At 45.6% G+C, this 15,822-nt stretch overlaps 1 protein-coding gene across 1 annotated transcript in view; it reads left to right on the top strand.

Moving 5' to 3' along the window:
• The window catches only part of dnah5l (dynein, axonemal, heavy chain 5 like), a 585,621-nt gene that overhangs the window by 219,512 nt on the left and 350,287 nt on the right, over positions 1-15,822 (top strand). Inside the window, exons 26-28 of the mRNA XM_072508719.1 lie at positions 45-248; positions 6,094-6,174; positions 6,273-6,677. Coding sequence (XP_072364820.1) covers positions 45-248; positions 6,094-6,174; positions 6,273-6,677 — 690 coding nt within the window. The remainder of the gene's footprint in view (positions 1-44; positions 249-6,093; positions 6,175-6,272; positions 6,678-15,822) is intronic.

Below are 15,822 nucleotides of genomic sequence, written 5' to 3'. Positions count from 1 at the left end.
TCATGCTTAAATTTATTGTTTATTTTTGCATGGCCAAAACTTAGATTGAACAGAATGCTGCTCGAGAACTGGGTGACGATAACATCCTTGGTAAGCAGGTGGTACTAAAATCCCTTGACAAACAAATCAGTGAACACAAAGATGTCACTAAGGTGATGATCCAGCTCAGTTCCATTGTCTCCTCATTGAAGACTGATGCAGTAGAGATTCTTGACAATTTCTCTCACTTCTCCCACTTGTGGAATCAGGTGAGTTTGTATCTCATCTGTATTCATTTGTGTGCATGTGCACATGTGTGTGAGAGAGACTGATGCTGTAACAGTAACTGCTTCAACCGTCAAACATCGTGTTTTATTTTTCTTATCTCCCTGGAAGCAGTCTAATTGATCGGCACCTCATCCAGTAGCCTAACATCCACCCCCTCCATCGCTAACATATAATGGTTGCTTTGCATATAATATACAGCGTGCATCGCAACAATTTGCTGTGGCTACTTCCGTAGCAGCTCCTAAACCTGTAACCTCCACCCTCTAGAAGGGCAAGGACAGCAGGTTTTGGAATACGACTTCCCCTGGATTTTGCTTCAAATTATACACCATTGTGACTTGGACGTACATCACCATACATCTGTTATTGGATCAAAATCCTGGAACTCCCTTCCTAATAGCCTTGTGGACCATTGCCATAAAGTCTCAAATGGCTGAAGAAGACTCACCACGAATTGTGAGGGTAACTAGTGATTGGCAATAAATGCCAACCTTGATCAATTTTGCCAAATCCCAAGAATTATTTTTTTTAAAATACTATATTGTCCACAGTTTGATTCTTCAAATTCATTTAATAAAATAGTCTTGCTCTTATACAGTGGTGGGTGATGATGATGATAATAATGATGTTGATGAGGATAAAGAGCCACCTCAGCTTTTTCTGGCATCTCCTTGCCTGGCACTTCATTCTGCACTTCCTGTTCATGCCATACACATGAAAGGCAGCAGCCAACAACTGTCAGAATGAACATAAAGCATACAGTGCAGAAGGAGGCCATTCGGCCCACCGAGTCTGCAGCGACCAACTTAAGCCCTCACTTCCACCCTATCCCCCTACCCCCAAAACCACTCCTAACCTTTTTGGACACTAAGGGAAATTTAGCATGGCCAACCCACCTAACCTGCACGTCTTTGTACTGTGGGAGGAAACCAGAGCACCCGGAGGAAACCCATGCAGACACGGGGGAAATGTGCAAACTCCACACAGACAGTGACCCAGCGGGGAATCGAACCTGGGACCCTGGCACTGTGAAACCACAGTGCTAACCACTATGCTACCGTGCTCATACCTATGACTCATACACAACAGTTTCCAAGTACTCAGTGTAGACCCTTGCAGTAAGGAGTGTGTCTATAGTGATCTATGTATGACAAATGTGGTCATCTTTTGCTTTAATATTTCTTTTGAGTACAGTAAGAAGGCTTACAGCACCAGGTTAAAGTCCAACAGGTTTGTTTCGAATCACTAGCTTTCAGAGCACTGCTCCTTCCTCACGTGAATGATGAGGTGGGTTCCAGAAACATACATATAGACAAAGTCAAAGATGCAATACGATACTTTGGATGTGAGTTTTGCAGGTAATTAAGTCTACAGATCCAGTCGGAGCAACTGGAGAGAGGGATAATCACAGGTTAAAGTGGTCTAAATTGTCTCAAGCCATGGGGACCAAATTTGCACCTCAATATGCCAACATCTTCATGCACAAGTTTGAACAAGACCTCCTCACCGCACAGGACCTTCAACTGACGTTATACACCAGATACATCGATGACATTTTTTTTGTTTGGACCTACGGTGAAGAATCACTGAAACGACTACACGATGACATCAATAGGTTCCACCCCACCATCGGACTCACCATGGACTAATCTCCAGAATCGATTGCATTCTTGGACACACATATCTCCATCACGGACGGTCACCTCAGCACTTTGCTTTACCGCAAGCACATGGATAACCTCACGATGCTCCACTTCTCCAGCTTCCACCATAAACACATTAAAGAAGCCATCCCCTATGGATAAGTCCTCCATATTCACAGGATCTGCTCAGACGAGGAGGAGCGTAACAGACATTTACAGACGCTGAAAGATACCCTCGTATGAACTGGATATGGCGCTCGACTCATCGATCGACAGTTCCAATGCGCCACAGCAAAAAACCGCACCGACCTCCTCAGAAGACAAACTCGGGACACAACCGACAGAGTACCCTTCGTCGTCCAGTACTTCCCCGGAGCAGAGAAACTACGACATCTTCTTCACATCCTTCAACACGTCATCGATGAAGATGAACATCATACCAAGGTCATCCCACACCCCCACTACTTGCCTTCAAACAACCGCGCAACCTCAAACAAACCATTGTTTGCAGCAAACTACCCAGCCTTCAGAACAGTGATCACGACACCACACAACCCTGCCATGGCAATCTCTGCAAGACGTGCCAGATCATCGACATGGGCACCACTATAGCACATGAGAACACCACCTACCAGGTACGTGGTACATACTCGTGCAACTCGGCCAACGTTGTCTACCGCATACGCTGCAGGAAAGGATGTCCCGAAGCGTGGTACATTGGTGAGACCATGCAGATGCTGCGACAATGGATGAACGGGCATCGCGCGACAATCGCCAGGCAGGAATGTTCCCTTCCAGTCGGAGAACACTTAAGCAGTCAAGGGCATTCGGCCTCTTATCTTCGGGCAAGCGTTCTCCAAGGCGGCCTTCAGGACGCGCGATAACGCAGAATCGCCGAGCAGAAACTTATAGCCAAGTTCCGCACACATGAGTATGGCCTCAACCGGGACCTTGGGTTCATGTCGCATTACATTCACCCCCCCCCCCCCCCCCTCTCCCCCCCCCCCACCCCCACCCCCACCATCTGGCCTGGGCTTGCGAAATCCTACCAACTGTCCTGGCTTGAGACAATTCACACCTCTTTAACCTGTGATTATCCCTCTCTCCAGTTGCTCTGTCTGGACCTGTAAATACTTAATTACCTGCAATGACTCGCATTCAAAGTATCGTCTTGCATCTTTGACTTTGTCTATATACATGTTTCTGGAACCCAGCTCTTCATTCACCTGAGGAAGGAGCAGTGCTCCGAAAGCTAGTGACATCGAGACAAACCTGTTGGACTTTAACTTGGTGTTGTAAGACTTCTTACTGTGCTCACCCCAGTCCAAAGCCGGCATCTCCACATCATTTCTTTTGAGTGGCATCGGTGCAGCCAAGTGATCTACGACCTGATATGGAATTCATACCACTTCCAGCTGGTGCTTACTCAGGTCAAAAAAAGTTTATAAATTCTTTCAAAACTTCAAATTATTTTTCCGAATTCCCTATTTTTCCTGTTTCACATTACCCATGTTTCTGGTGGAGGTGAATTTTTCAAATAACTGTTTTCACTGGCTAGAATGCAAACTTAAAAGTCAATTTTGCAGTCATTGAAAGCTCAGTCATCGTAGGTTAAGGAAATGAAAGTCGCCATAGTTCCAGAGGACCATATGCTGCATTAACCTTTGAAAGAGAGAGAGAGCTGACTGGTGATGATACAACCTGAGGGTTACCACAACTCAGGCACGGGATATGATTGAGAAGGTGGAACCTCCATGAATAACCTCAGTCGGTACGTGAATTGAACCCATGCTGTTGGTGTTGCTCTGCATCACAAACCAGCCGTCAAGCCAGCTGAGCTAACTGACTTCAGGTTAATATGGGTGGATCACAGATATGATCAGGACAATTTTTAGTACATTGAGTGCCAGGAGCCTCCTAGTGCATTGTCCATGTGGCCAAAAAACATATGTGAGCCCTGTATATGGCCAATTCTGACCTATTGGATCAATAATGGTCATTACGGCCGAGTCATGACTTTGTCTTTATCATGCATCCTCACATGCTGACTTTCTGTGGGGTCAGTAGATAGTTACCATAAGATGAAACCTGATCAACATGTTCTTATGTTCACTTTAACCTGGTGATGTTCCAGTTGCAGAGATTTGCTAACTCACCATGGAGAACAAAATGATAGAGTATTATTTGAATGGGAAAAACTGCAAAAAGCTGCAGCACAAAGGGACTTGGAGGTACTTGTGCACGAAACACAGAACACTAGTACACACATGCAGCAGTTAATCAGGAAGGCTAATGGACTGTTGGCCCTTATTTCAAGGGGGTTGGAGTATAAGAGTAGGGAAGTCTTGCTGCAACTGTACAAGGTACTGGTGAGACCACATCTGGAGTACAGTGAGCAGTTATGGTCTCATAATTTAAGGAAAAATATTGGGCATGATCTACCTGGGAGAGGCCTCTCCCAAGATTCCCGATGGCCGATACGTCTTGCGAGATCTAACAAGATCTCATGAGAGGTCATGATCTACATCCCGTCCATAATGGGCGAGACTCAGTCACTCACAGCTAAGTGAGTTTAAAAACCCACTTAACCCTGCTGCCACCGAATTGAATAGCCACCCAGCATCTATTGGCTTTGCCGAGGTGATCCCAGCTGGGCGCCGCTTAGCACTAGTCCCCATAAACAGGGACCAGGTGAAAGGGCACTTTGGGGGGTCTTCCTGGTGATCAGAGGCTCCAGATGGTTGGCGTCTGGGCAGGGTGGCACTTTGGCACTGCTGGTTCCAACTGGTGACCTTGGACTACCAACCTGGCACCCTGGCAATGCCCTCTGGGTGCTAGCCTGGCACTGTCAGGGTACACAAGTGGCACTTCCAAATGACTGGGGCACTACCTGGTTCCAAGGTGCCATGCTGGCATTCTGCCCATGCTGGGGATTAGGCTCGGGGGTGCCCTGCCGGTATGTGGTGGGATGTGGGGGATGGCTTGAGGACTCCCCAGCAGATGAGTTGGCGGTGGGTCTGGCCGGTCATTTCGGGAAAAAAAAGAGGGTTGTTAGATAGCAGGGTCATTCCCGGTGCTACAAACATCAGGAACGATCCTTTGATATCCATGCAGAACAGATTCTGTTTTTTTTTTTGTTAAGTCTTGCACATTTTTTCATTGGAGGCAGTTTAGAGAAGATTCACTAGAATGATCCCCAGTATGGAGGGATTGTCTTGTGAGCAAAGGTTAGCAGGTTGGGACTCTTCATCGGAATGTAGGAGAATGAGAGGTGATCTCATTGAAACATACAGGATTCTTAAGGGGCTTGACAAGGTAAATGCTGAGAGGATGTTTCCCCTCATGGGAGAGTCTAGGACCAGAGGGCAGAGTCTCAGAATAAAGGGGTGCTAAATTAAGACTGCGATGAGGAGGATTTTTTTCTTTCAGAGAGTTGTGAGTTTTTGGAACCCCTTGTCACAGAGAGCTGTGTCCTTGTGTTTATTTAAGGCTGAGATAGGTAAATTCTTGATCAGTGAGGAACCAAGGAATCCTGGGAAAGGGCAGGAAAGTGGACGTGAGGTATGTCGGATCAGCCTATTGAATGTTAGAGCAGGCTTGAGGGGCAGAATGGCTTTCTCCTGTTCCTATTTTTTATGGATCGAGTTTTTGAATCTGGAGTTTTCTGGTTGTATGAATGAATCAGTGCCAAACCACATGGTTTATTCATACACAATCTTTTCTGCAGCATGTAGATATGTTGGTAACTTACTTTTGCATTTTCTGAAACTGAGGATTTACTCGAAATGTGCAGAATGACGAGAGAAAAGGTGACAATTATATTTTACCTTCAAAAGAAAAATCAGCTTCTGATTTCATACGATAGTTTAGTTGAGAAGTTGGCTGAAAAATCACCACCACAAAAAGCAAGAATACCTGACATTTTGCGGAATTTAAGGGTTAAAAGATGAAATTGTTATATCACCAAACTGATTTATTAGAATATGCCAGGATTAACCTGAACATATTGGAACTGCCAACGCACGTTACTTTCACATCATTCATCTTGGTGTTGTGGGTGTAAGACTGCTGCATATTGATTTATGTAGTGTTTCAAAGGAAGTTATTATGCTGTCATTTTCCCTGTGTGGAATCAATTACGAAACACTTGCTGACATGATTATGAATTTTATATTTTACTCAGGATCCTGCAGAGAAAGTGAAGGAATTCATGGATTCAAAACCAATCCTCGCTGAATTCAATGAGCAAATTACCTATTACTCTGTATGTATAAAACATCCTTTGGTTATCATGGATTAAATACTTGCAAACTGTTTTTATTAAACGAAAGTAACACATGTCACACTTTATATTGAATACAGAAATTGGAGGCTCAGATTGATGAGTTACCTTCTTGCTATGAAGTGGGCTCAGTTCAATTTGACACACAGCATTTGAAGCTGGCATTGGTGCAGGAATGCCGCTCATGGAAGAGAGCCTTTGGCACAGCCTTGAACCGAAAAACCGCTATGGAAATGGATGAGATTTATTCCTTTATTGAAAATCTTAACAAGCAACTGAATCGACCAGTAAATGATTTGGATGATGTGCGTGGAGCCATGGCAGCACTAAAAGAAACTAGAGATGCTGAGATCAAGATTGACATGACCATTGAACCTATTGAAGAAACTTATGCTCTTCTAAGTAAGCATGAGTTGCTTTTTCAAGATGGAAACGCTGAGAGAGTTGATGGACTATCTTACGCCTGGAAGAACATAAATGCGCAGGTACCCCCCTAGAAATAAAACTCCAGATATACAAGAATGTGCTGGCACAGGATATTACTTTTGGAATTCATAGTTACAAGAAGCATTTTAAGAATAAACCAGGTTTTTATTATTTGGGGATATTTTTCCACTTGGCAGGAACTAATTTAAGGAAGGGAACATTTTGGCTCTCTGTCTGCCATTACTCTTGGGGGTGAATCTTTTTCCCAGTGGAGCTTACACATTTTCCCCGTGTCTGGTAGGTTTCCTCCAGGTGCTTCGGTTTCCTCCAACAGTCCAAAGATGTGCAGGTTAGGTGGATTGGACATGGTAAATTGCCCCATTGTGTCGAAAAGGTTAGGTGGGATTACGGGGATAGGGTGGGAGAGTGGGGCTCGGTGGGGTGCTCTTTTGGAGGGTTGGCACAGCCTCAATATGCCAAAGGGCCTCCTTCTGCACTGTAGGGATTCTATGATACTGAATGTTTCCCAATAGAGGAGGCCCTAGAAATGAGAATTGAGAAGTATCGGAAATTGTCTCTGTATTTTCATGACCCAGCACTCCAAGATGCTGTTCCAATGCTTTGCAATTCCAGTAAGAATAAAAAAGAACTTTTGGCACGTAACAGGGAAAAATGAGAGCTTCATTATCTTCAAATAGATATGGACTAGTGATACAGATAGGTTGAGATATGACAGAGGGATTATAATTTGATGAAATGTAGGGCGGAGCACACAATTACAGTTAACAGCAAATGCTTGTAAAACAAAAATGAGAGATCCAAGAAAAAAGATTTGGGTGTGATTGGTAATCATTTATTGAAAGCTTTTGGTTAGTTAGGTAGGTATTAAAAGGGCATTTGGTGCATCTAAAGGATATCCTACCACAAATCAGACCATGCTACACAGATCAATGGTAAGGTAAGTTTTGGAGTGTGGCAAGCAGTATTGGACACTATTGGGTTGATTTTCACTGCTTTCACTAATGTGGGCAGGAAGACTCTCAAACATGTGGTTGGTAGTCTTACAACTCTGTTAAATATTGCGCTGCTGTCTGTTCCACAGGAATAGAGGAACAGAAGTAGGTCTTTTGGCCGCTCGTGCTTGTTCTGCTATTCAGCGAGATCATGGCTGATGTGCAACCTGACTCAACATACCAATATTTTCCCAGTGACCCGTCATATCTTTGGTTGAAGAAAATCAATCAACTTCAGTTGTTAAATTAGCAATTGACCCACAAACAGTTGCCGTTTTCAAAAGCGAGTTCCAAACCTCCACCACCCTTTGCATTAAGAAATCTTTCTTAATTTCACTCCATTTTGAAAGGGTTCGAGTCCTTGATCTTCAGAGCACCATCTGGTTTCAGCTGATATGACCCTATTAAATGGTTCATAACTCCTGACAGGTACCCAAGGACAGAACCCATGGAGGCAAGAGTCCACAAGGTTGCTGAGCTGTTCATTAGTCTTCTCAAGCGACGACTCGGACCGGCCAATCGACCTTGCCCGAATTGAGTGGGCAATCATTGACTACTTAAGGGTTGTTTGTTCTTCCCCCACCCCGTAGGCACCGACTGTCGTGTTCGGCCCTCCCCCGATCGGCTGGATCCATCCACGACCTGACTCCACCCCAACCTGGCTAACCCTCCCTTCCTTAACCCTGCCCCTCTGCCACTGCCCCCATACCACACCACTTACCCCCCCCCCCCCCCCCCAACATGTCCTGACCCCCTGAACTGGCTGGACACCCCCTGACCTAATCTGACCCTCCACCCCCCAACCTGATAGGCTGCCCCCTCCGGCATGACCCAATTCCTTGACCTGCCTGACCCTCCCTGATCTCCCCCAACCCTGCTAGATGCCTCCTCTGACCCAAACACTGACCTGGCTGGACACCCCCTTGACTCGACTTCCCCGGCATCCTCGACCACTCCCTCCCCCCACCCCAACTGACACGATATGAACCGCCGATTAGCAGGATCACAATCAACCCCTTTCCCACTGTCTGCACGTTTCCCTGACCTGTCATTTAAATCACATCTTTAAACTTACCTGCTTTACAGCATCTAGTGTCATAAAAAAGGAATAAGACCTCTTTTACTCTAATGCTCCTGCACATTGACGCTGGACCACAATGACTGCTGCGCTGTCTGGATCTTGCCTGGCCTGAGTCAGAAGGTCGGGTGAGACAGGTTTGGAAGAAATGTGGCACAACCCGATGCTGATTTTCACTGCAAGGAAGTTACATTCCAGGAGTTATAGTTTCACCTGATTCCAGAGTTCAAAATCAAAAGTCCAATGGTGTATTCCTTAAGAGGTTAACAGAGGAACAGGGAGTAGTCCATTCAACCTGTCCCGCCATTAAATGAGATCATGGCTGGTCTGTGGCCTAGCTCCATATGCATGCAGTTGGCCCATATCCCTTCATACATTTGCTTAACTAAAATCTATCTATCTCAGATTTAAAATTAACAACTGATCCAGCTTCAACTGCTGTTTGTGGGAGAGAGTTCCTTTGAGTGAAAAAGTGCTTCCGAACATCTCTCCTGAATGGCCTAGCCCTAATGTTTAGACTATGTTTTAGAATCTCCAACCAGTGGAAATAGTTTATCTTTATCTATCCTGTCTTTCCTTGTTAATATCTTAAATACTTTGATCAGACCACCCCTTAACCTTCTAAATTCTAGCAAAAACAGGCCTAATTTGTGTAATTTCTCCTGGTAACTTAACCCCTGCAATCCAGGTATAATTTTTGTAAACCTACGTTTCACTCACTCCAAGGTCAGATTATCCTTCCTAAGGTGTGGTGCCCAGAATTGCTCACAATACTTCAAGTGGGGCCTAACCAGGGTTTTGTATAGCTGCAGAATAGCGTCTGTGTCCAGCAGAGGGCAGTAGAGCGGAGATGCTGATTGGCTGTTGCGGGGGGAATTTGCATATGTCCGTGTGCTCACCCTAACTTGAAGGTGTACCTCAGCAAGAGACCCTAGCTGTTCAAGTGAAGACAAACATCCAGCAGAGGATAGTAGAGCAGAGCTGCTGATTGGCTGTTGTGGGGAAATTTGCATACTTCCGTGTGCTCACCCTAACTTGAAAGTGTACCTCAGCAAGAGACCCTAGCTGTTCAAGTGAAGACAAGCATCCAGCAGAGGACAGTAGAGCGGAGCTGCTGATCGGCTGTTGCGGGGCAATTTGCATACGTCCGTGTACTCACCCTAACTGGAAGGTGGTTTGTGGAGGAGCTGTTGTCAAGTGACACTTAAACCTGAAACACTTCTTCAGTGTTCAGTGTTTCCCTCCCTACCCCCTCCTCTAACAAAAAAACCCCCAACCGCTGTTAAGATCAAGAGGAAGGCTCGAGGGCAGGTAGAAGGCGAAAGAAGTTGAACCGTGACGTCACAGCCTGCAGGTAAGGGACTGCTTGGTGACTGGTAAGTCACCTCAGGTGTTATCGTGCGGGGCGCAGAGCTTGCTGAGTGAGTGCGTGCTGAGAAGGGGAGTGAATAACAGGTAAGCTCTTTCTTTCTTTTTCTTTTTTTATCTAGAGGGGATGGCAGGGAAGGTAGTGCAATGTTCCTCCTGCAGAATGTTTGAGGTGAGGGACGTCGTCAGTGTTCCTGCTGATTTCATCTGTGGGAAGTGCACCCATCTCCAGCTCCTCAGAAACCGCATTAGGGAACTGGAGCTGGAGCTGGATGAACTTCGGATCATTCGGGAGGCAGAGGTGGTCATAGATAAAAGCGTCAGGGATGTAGTTACTCCGAAGAATAAAGATAGATGGGTGACGGTGAGAGGGGCTGGGAGGAAGCAGTCAGGACAGGGATCCCCTGTGGTCGTTCCCCTTAGTAACAAGTATACCGCTTTGGATACTGTTGGGGGGGGGGACTTACCAGGGGTAAGCCATGGAGTACAGGTCTCTGGCACAGAGTCTGTCCCTGTTGCTCAGAAGGGAAGGGGGGAGAGGAGTAGAGCATTAGTTATTGGAGACTCCATAGTTAGGCGGATAGATAGGAGATTCTGTGGGAATGAGAGAGACCCGCGGTTGGTGTGTTGCCTCCCAGGTGCCAGGGTGCGTGATGTCTCGTATTGTGTTTTCGGGATCCTTAAGGGGAGGGGGAGCAGCCCAAGTCGTAGTCCACATCGGTACCAATGAGATAGGTAGGAAAAGGGATAGTGATGTAAGGCAGGAATTCAGGGAGCTAGGGTGGAAACTTAGATCTAGGACAAACAGAGTTATTATCTCTGGGTTGTTACCAGTGCCATGTGATAGTGAGATGAGGAATAGGGAGAGATAGGAGTTGAACACGTGACTATAGGGATGGTGCAGGAGGGAGGGTTTCAGATTTCTGGATAATTGGGGCTCGTTCTGGGGTTGGTGGGACCTCTACAAACGGGATGGTCTACACCTGGACCAGAGGGGTACCAATCTCCTGGGGGGGGGGGGGGGGAATTTGCTAATGCTCTTCGGGAGGGTTTAAACTAGTTCAGCAGGGGCTTGGGAACCTGACTTGTAGCTCCAGTATACAGGAGGTTGAGGGTAGTGAGGTCATGAGTAAGGTTTCAAAGTTGCAGGAGTGTACCGGCAGGCAAGAAGGTGGTTTAAAGTGTGTCTTCTTCAATGCCAGGAGCATCTGGAATAAGGTGGGTGAACGTGCGGCATGGGTTGGTACCTGGGACTTTGATGTTGTGGCCATTTCGGAGACATGGATAGAGCAGGGACAGGAATGGTTGTTGCAGGTGCCGGGGTTTAGATATTTCAGTAAGCTCAGGGAAGGTGGTAAAAGAGGGGGAGGGGTGGCATTGTTAGTCAAGGACAGTATTACGATGACAGAAAGGATGTTTGATGAGGACTCGTCTACTGAGGTAGTATGGGCTGAGGTTAGAAACAGGAAAGGAGAGGTCTCCCTGTTAGGGGTTTTCTATAGACCTCCGAAGAGTTCCAGAGATGTAGAGGAAAGGATTGCAAAGATGATTCTGGATAGGAGCGAAAGCAACAAGGTAGTTGTTATGGGGGACTTTAACTTTCCAAATATTGACTGGCAACGCTATAGATCGAGTACTTTAGATGGGTCTGTTTTTGTCTAATGTGTGCAGGAGGGTTTCCTGACACAGTATGTAGAAAGGCCAACGAGAGGCGAGGCCATATTGGATTTGGTACTGGGTAATGAACCAGGACAGGTGCTAGATTTGGAGGTAGGTGAGCACTTTGGTGATAGTGACCACAATTCGATTAAGTTTACTTTAGTGATGGAAAGGGATAGGTATATACCCCAGGGCAAGAGTTATATCTGGGGGAAAGGCAATTATGATGCGATGAGGCAAGACTTAGGATGCATCGGATGGAGAGGAAAACTGCAGGGGATGGGCACAATGTAAATGTGGAGCTTGTTCAAGGAACAGCTACTGCACGTCCTTGATAAGTATGTACCTGTCAGGCAGGGAGGAAGTGATCGAGCAAGGGAACCGTGGTTTACTAAACAGTCGAAACACTTGTCAAGAGGAAGAAGGAGGCTTATGTAAAGATGAGACATGAAGGTTCAGTTAGGGCGCTCGAGAGTTACAAGTTAGCTAGGAAGGACCTAAAGAGAGCTAAGAAGAGCCAGGAGGGGACATGAGAAGTCTTTGGCAGGTAGGATCAAGGATAAACCTAAAGCTTTCTATAGATATGTCAGGAATATACAAATGACTAGGGTAAGAGTAGGGCCAGTCAAGGACAGTAGTGGGAAGTTGTGGTTGGAGTCCGAGGAGATAGGAGAGGTGCTAAATGAATATTTTTCGTCCGTATTCACACAGGAAAAAGACAATGTTGTCGAGGAGAATACTGAGATTCAGGCTACTAGACTAGAAGGGCTTGAGGTTCATAAGGAGGAGGTGTTAGCAATTCTGGAAAGTGTGAAAATATAAGTCCCCTGGGCCGGATGGGATTTATCCTAGGATTCTCTGGGAAGCTAGGGAGGAGATTGCTGAGCCTTTGGCTTTGATCTTTATGTCATCTTTGTCTACAGGAATAGTGCCAGAAGACTGGAAGATAGCAAATGTTGTCCCCTTGTTCAAGAAGGGGAGTAGAGACAACTCCGTAACTATAGACCAGTGAACCGTACTTCTGTTGTGGGCAAAATCTTGGAAAGGATTATAAGAGATAGGATGTATAATCATCTGGAAAGGAATAATTTGATTAAAGATAGTCAACACGGTTTTGTGAAGGGTAGGTCGTGCCTCACAAACCTTATTGAGTTCTTTGAGAAGGTGACCAAACAGGTGGATGAGGGTAAAGCTGTTGATGTGGTGTATATGGATTTCAGTAAAGCGTTTGATAAGGTTCCCCACGGTAGGCTACTGCAGAAAATACGGAGGCATGGGATTCAGGATGATTTAGCAGTTTGGATCAGAAATTGGCTAGCTGGAAGAAGACAAATGGTGGTGGTTGATGGGAAATGTTCAGACTGGAGTCCAGTTACTAGTGGTGTACCACAAGGATCTGTTTTGGGGCCACTGCTGCTTGTCATTTTTATAAGTGACCTGGAGGAGGGCGTAGAAGGGTGGGTGAGTGAATTTGCAGATGACACTAAAGTCGATGGAGTTGTGGACAATGCGGAAGGATGTTACAAGTTACAGAGGGACATAGATAAACTACAGCGCTGGGCTGAGAGGTGACAAATGGAGTTTAATGCAGAAAAGTGTGAGGTGATTCATTTTGGAAGGAATAACAGGAAGACAGAGTACTGGGCTAATGGTAAGATTCTTGGCAGTGTGGATGAGCAGAGAGATCTCGGTGTCCATGTACATAGATCCTTGAAAGTTGTCACCCAGGTTGAGAGGGTTGTTAAGAAGGCGTACAGTGTGTTAGCTTTTATTGGTAGAGGGATTGAGTTTCGGAGCCATGAGGTCATGTTGGAGCTGTACAAAACTCTGGTGCAGCCGCATTTGGAGTATTGTGTGCAATTCTGGTCGCCGCATTATAGGAAGGATGTGGAAGTATTGGAAAGGGTGCAGAGGAGATTTACCAGAATGTTGCCTGGTATGGAGGGAAGATCTTATGAGGAAAGGCTAAGGGACTTGAGGCTGTTTTCGTAGAGAGAAGAAGGTTAAGAGGTGACTTAATTGAGGCATACAAGATGATCAGAGGTTTGGATAGGGTGTACAGTGAGAGCCTTTTTCCTCAGATGGTGATGTCTAGCACGAGGGGACATAGCTTTAAATTGAGGGGAGATAGATATAGGACAGATGTCAGAAGTACTCAGAGAGTAGTAAGGGCGTGGAATGCCCTGCCAGCAACAGTAGTGGACTCGCCAACACTAAGGGCATTCAAATGGTCATTGGATAGACATATGGACGATAAGGGAATAGTGTAGATAGGCTTTAGAGTGGTTTCACAGGTCGGCGCAACATCGAGGGCCGAAGGGCCTGTACTGCGCTGTAGTGTCCTGTGTTCTATGCTCTATACTCCAATCCTCTATATATAAAGTTTAGCATTCCATTAGTCTTTTTGATTATTTTCTGCACTTGTTCATGGCATTTTAAGGATCTATGTACCTGAACTCCCAGATCTCTTTGGACAGCCACTGTACCTAACCTCTTTCCATTTCGGACATACTCTGCTCTATTCTTTTTTGGTCCACTTCCCCAATGGAAGAAGGCACAGAGCGATGAATGAGTCTTCTAGGCACAGGTACAAGAGCATCTTCCAGTAACACGCAGTGTAAATGAACGCCAGGTAATTTACCTGGATATAGCTCTCTCTGCTGTTTCTTGGTGAGTGGTAAAATAGTAAGCTGCGTGGATCCAGTTCCACACGGTAATATTACAGGCATGTGTCATCCCATCACACCTCCCACTTCTTCTCCTAGCTTTTGGACAAAGGTTGTATTTTCCCAGGTCGAAAATCTTGAGTTGTGTAATAGAGGTGTCAAGGTCCCTTTGTACTTGCAGAAACATCAACTGGAGTTTCCAAGTCTTTTCCCTGCTGTGGATTCCCTGATGGTGGGATGGGGGTGGGGATGGGGCATTGAATGGGAATGATGGCAGTGGGATCAGACGATCCTGCTGCAGGCCAATGGCGGGCCACTTCCGCTGCCACAAATCAAATCCCGTCATCCATCTCCATGGCCAGAGCTCTGCCTTAGAAATGTGCAGGGTGTTGGTGCATGTTATAACCCACATGGGTCTTACCAGGTAGGGATGATTAACTACCCCGTGGATCTTGCAGAATACGAGCTCCCCTGATAAGGGGGCTGGGGACATTTTACAATGTCTGGCCATGCATAAATAGAGTCGGCCAGTGACCAGTGAAGACACAGTAGGGAACTACTGGAGCTGTATATAATAATGGTTGTAAAATAAAGTACGTTTTTATATCAACAAACCCGGTGTGGATTTTTCGTGGCCCTTGCAAAAGGGCATTTCTTTGGAATTCGATTTTCACAAGTCACAAGTGTCTCTTCAAAATAACAAGGTCATTGCTGTTTTTCCTGAAGGGTGGAAATTCCTCTGGTATGAGCCATGGTTAGCCAGTATGTCAGGGTAAAGTATTTGTCCTTTTTTAAAATAAAATAATAATCTTGACATCGGTATTTATTTTCCATCCTGTCTGCTGGACGGGACATGTGATTTGCAGTAAATTCCATTTTTAATTGCATGGAATTCTAACAATTTATTGGTACTGTGAGGAATGAATCTGATACAGTCCATTATTCAGTTAAAACTGGAAATAAGAGGTCTTTATTTCTTATGTATCATAGATCTATTTCATTGGAAAGCATGTTTTATTTTAATCCCTGATTGAAAATAGAATCATAGGTGTGGGAGCCAGTGTCAGGGTGGATGGGGGTAATATTTATCTCTACCCGATCAGAGAGTATGGTCTAAAATGGCATGGCTACACTTAGTGCCCTGTTAACTTGATTAAAATGTTGGTACAACTGGTTGCAGCATTGGATAAGGTAGGGCTAGGCTCTGATCAGTGCCTCATGAATAATTGCTAATCATGGAACGATGATGCCAATAGGACTCAATGGCAATTGAACACTGCCCTGAGCAGCTCATTCACAGCTACTGCCCAGTGGTAACGCTCATTTGACAACAGTGGTGCCATTTTAGAAATCGCTCTTAACCTCGCATAGATGAACATGTGATAAACAGCTGGAGTGATACTTCTGTGTTGTATCGCAA

Source organism: Scyliorhinus torazame, chromosome 6, assembly GCF_047496885.1.
Source record: "Scyliorhinus torazame isolate Kashiwa2021f chromosome 6, sScyTor2.1, whole genome shotgun sequence".
Taxonomy (NCBI): domain Eukaryota; kingdom Metazoa; phylum Chordata; class Chondrichthyes; order Carcharhiniformes; family Scyliorhinidae; genus Scyliorhinus; species Scyliorhinus torazame.
The sequence above is the reverse complement of the archived record's forward strand: the minus strand, read 5'-3'. Positions and strand labels throughout refer to the sequence as shown.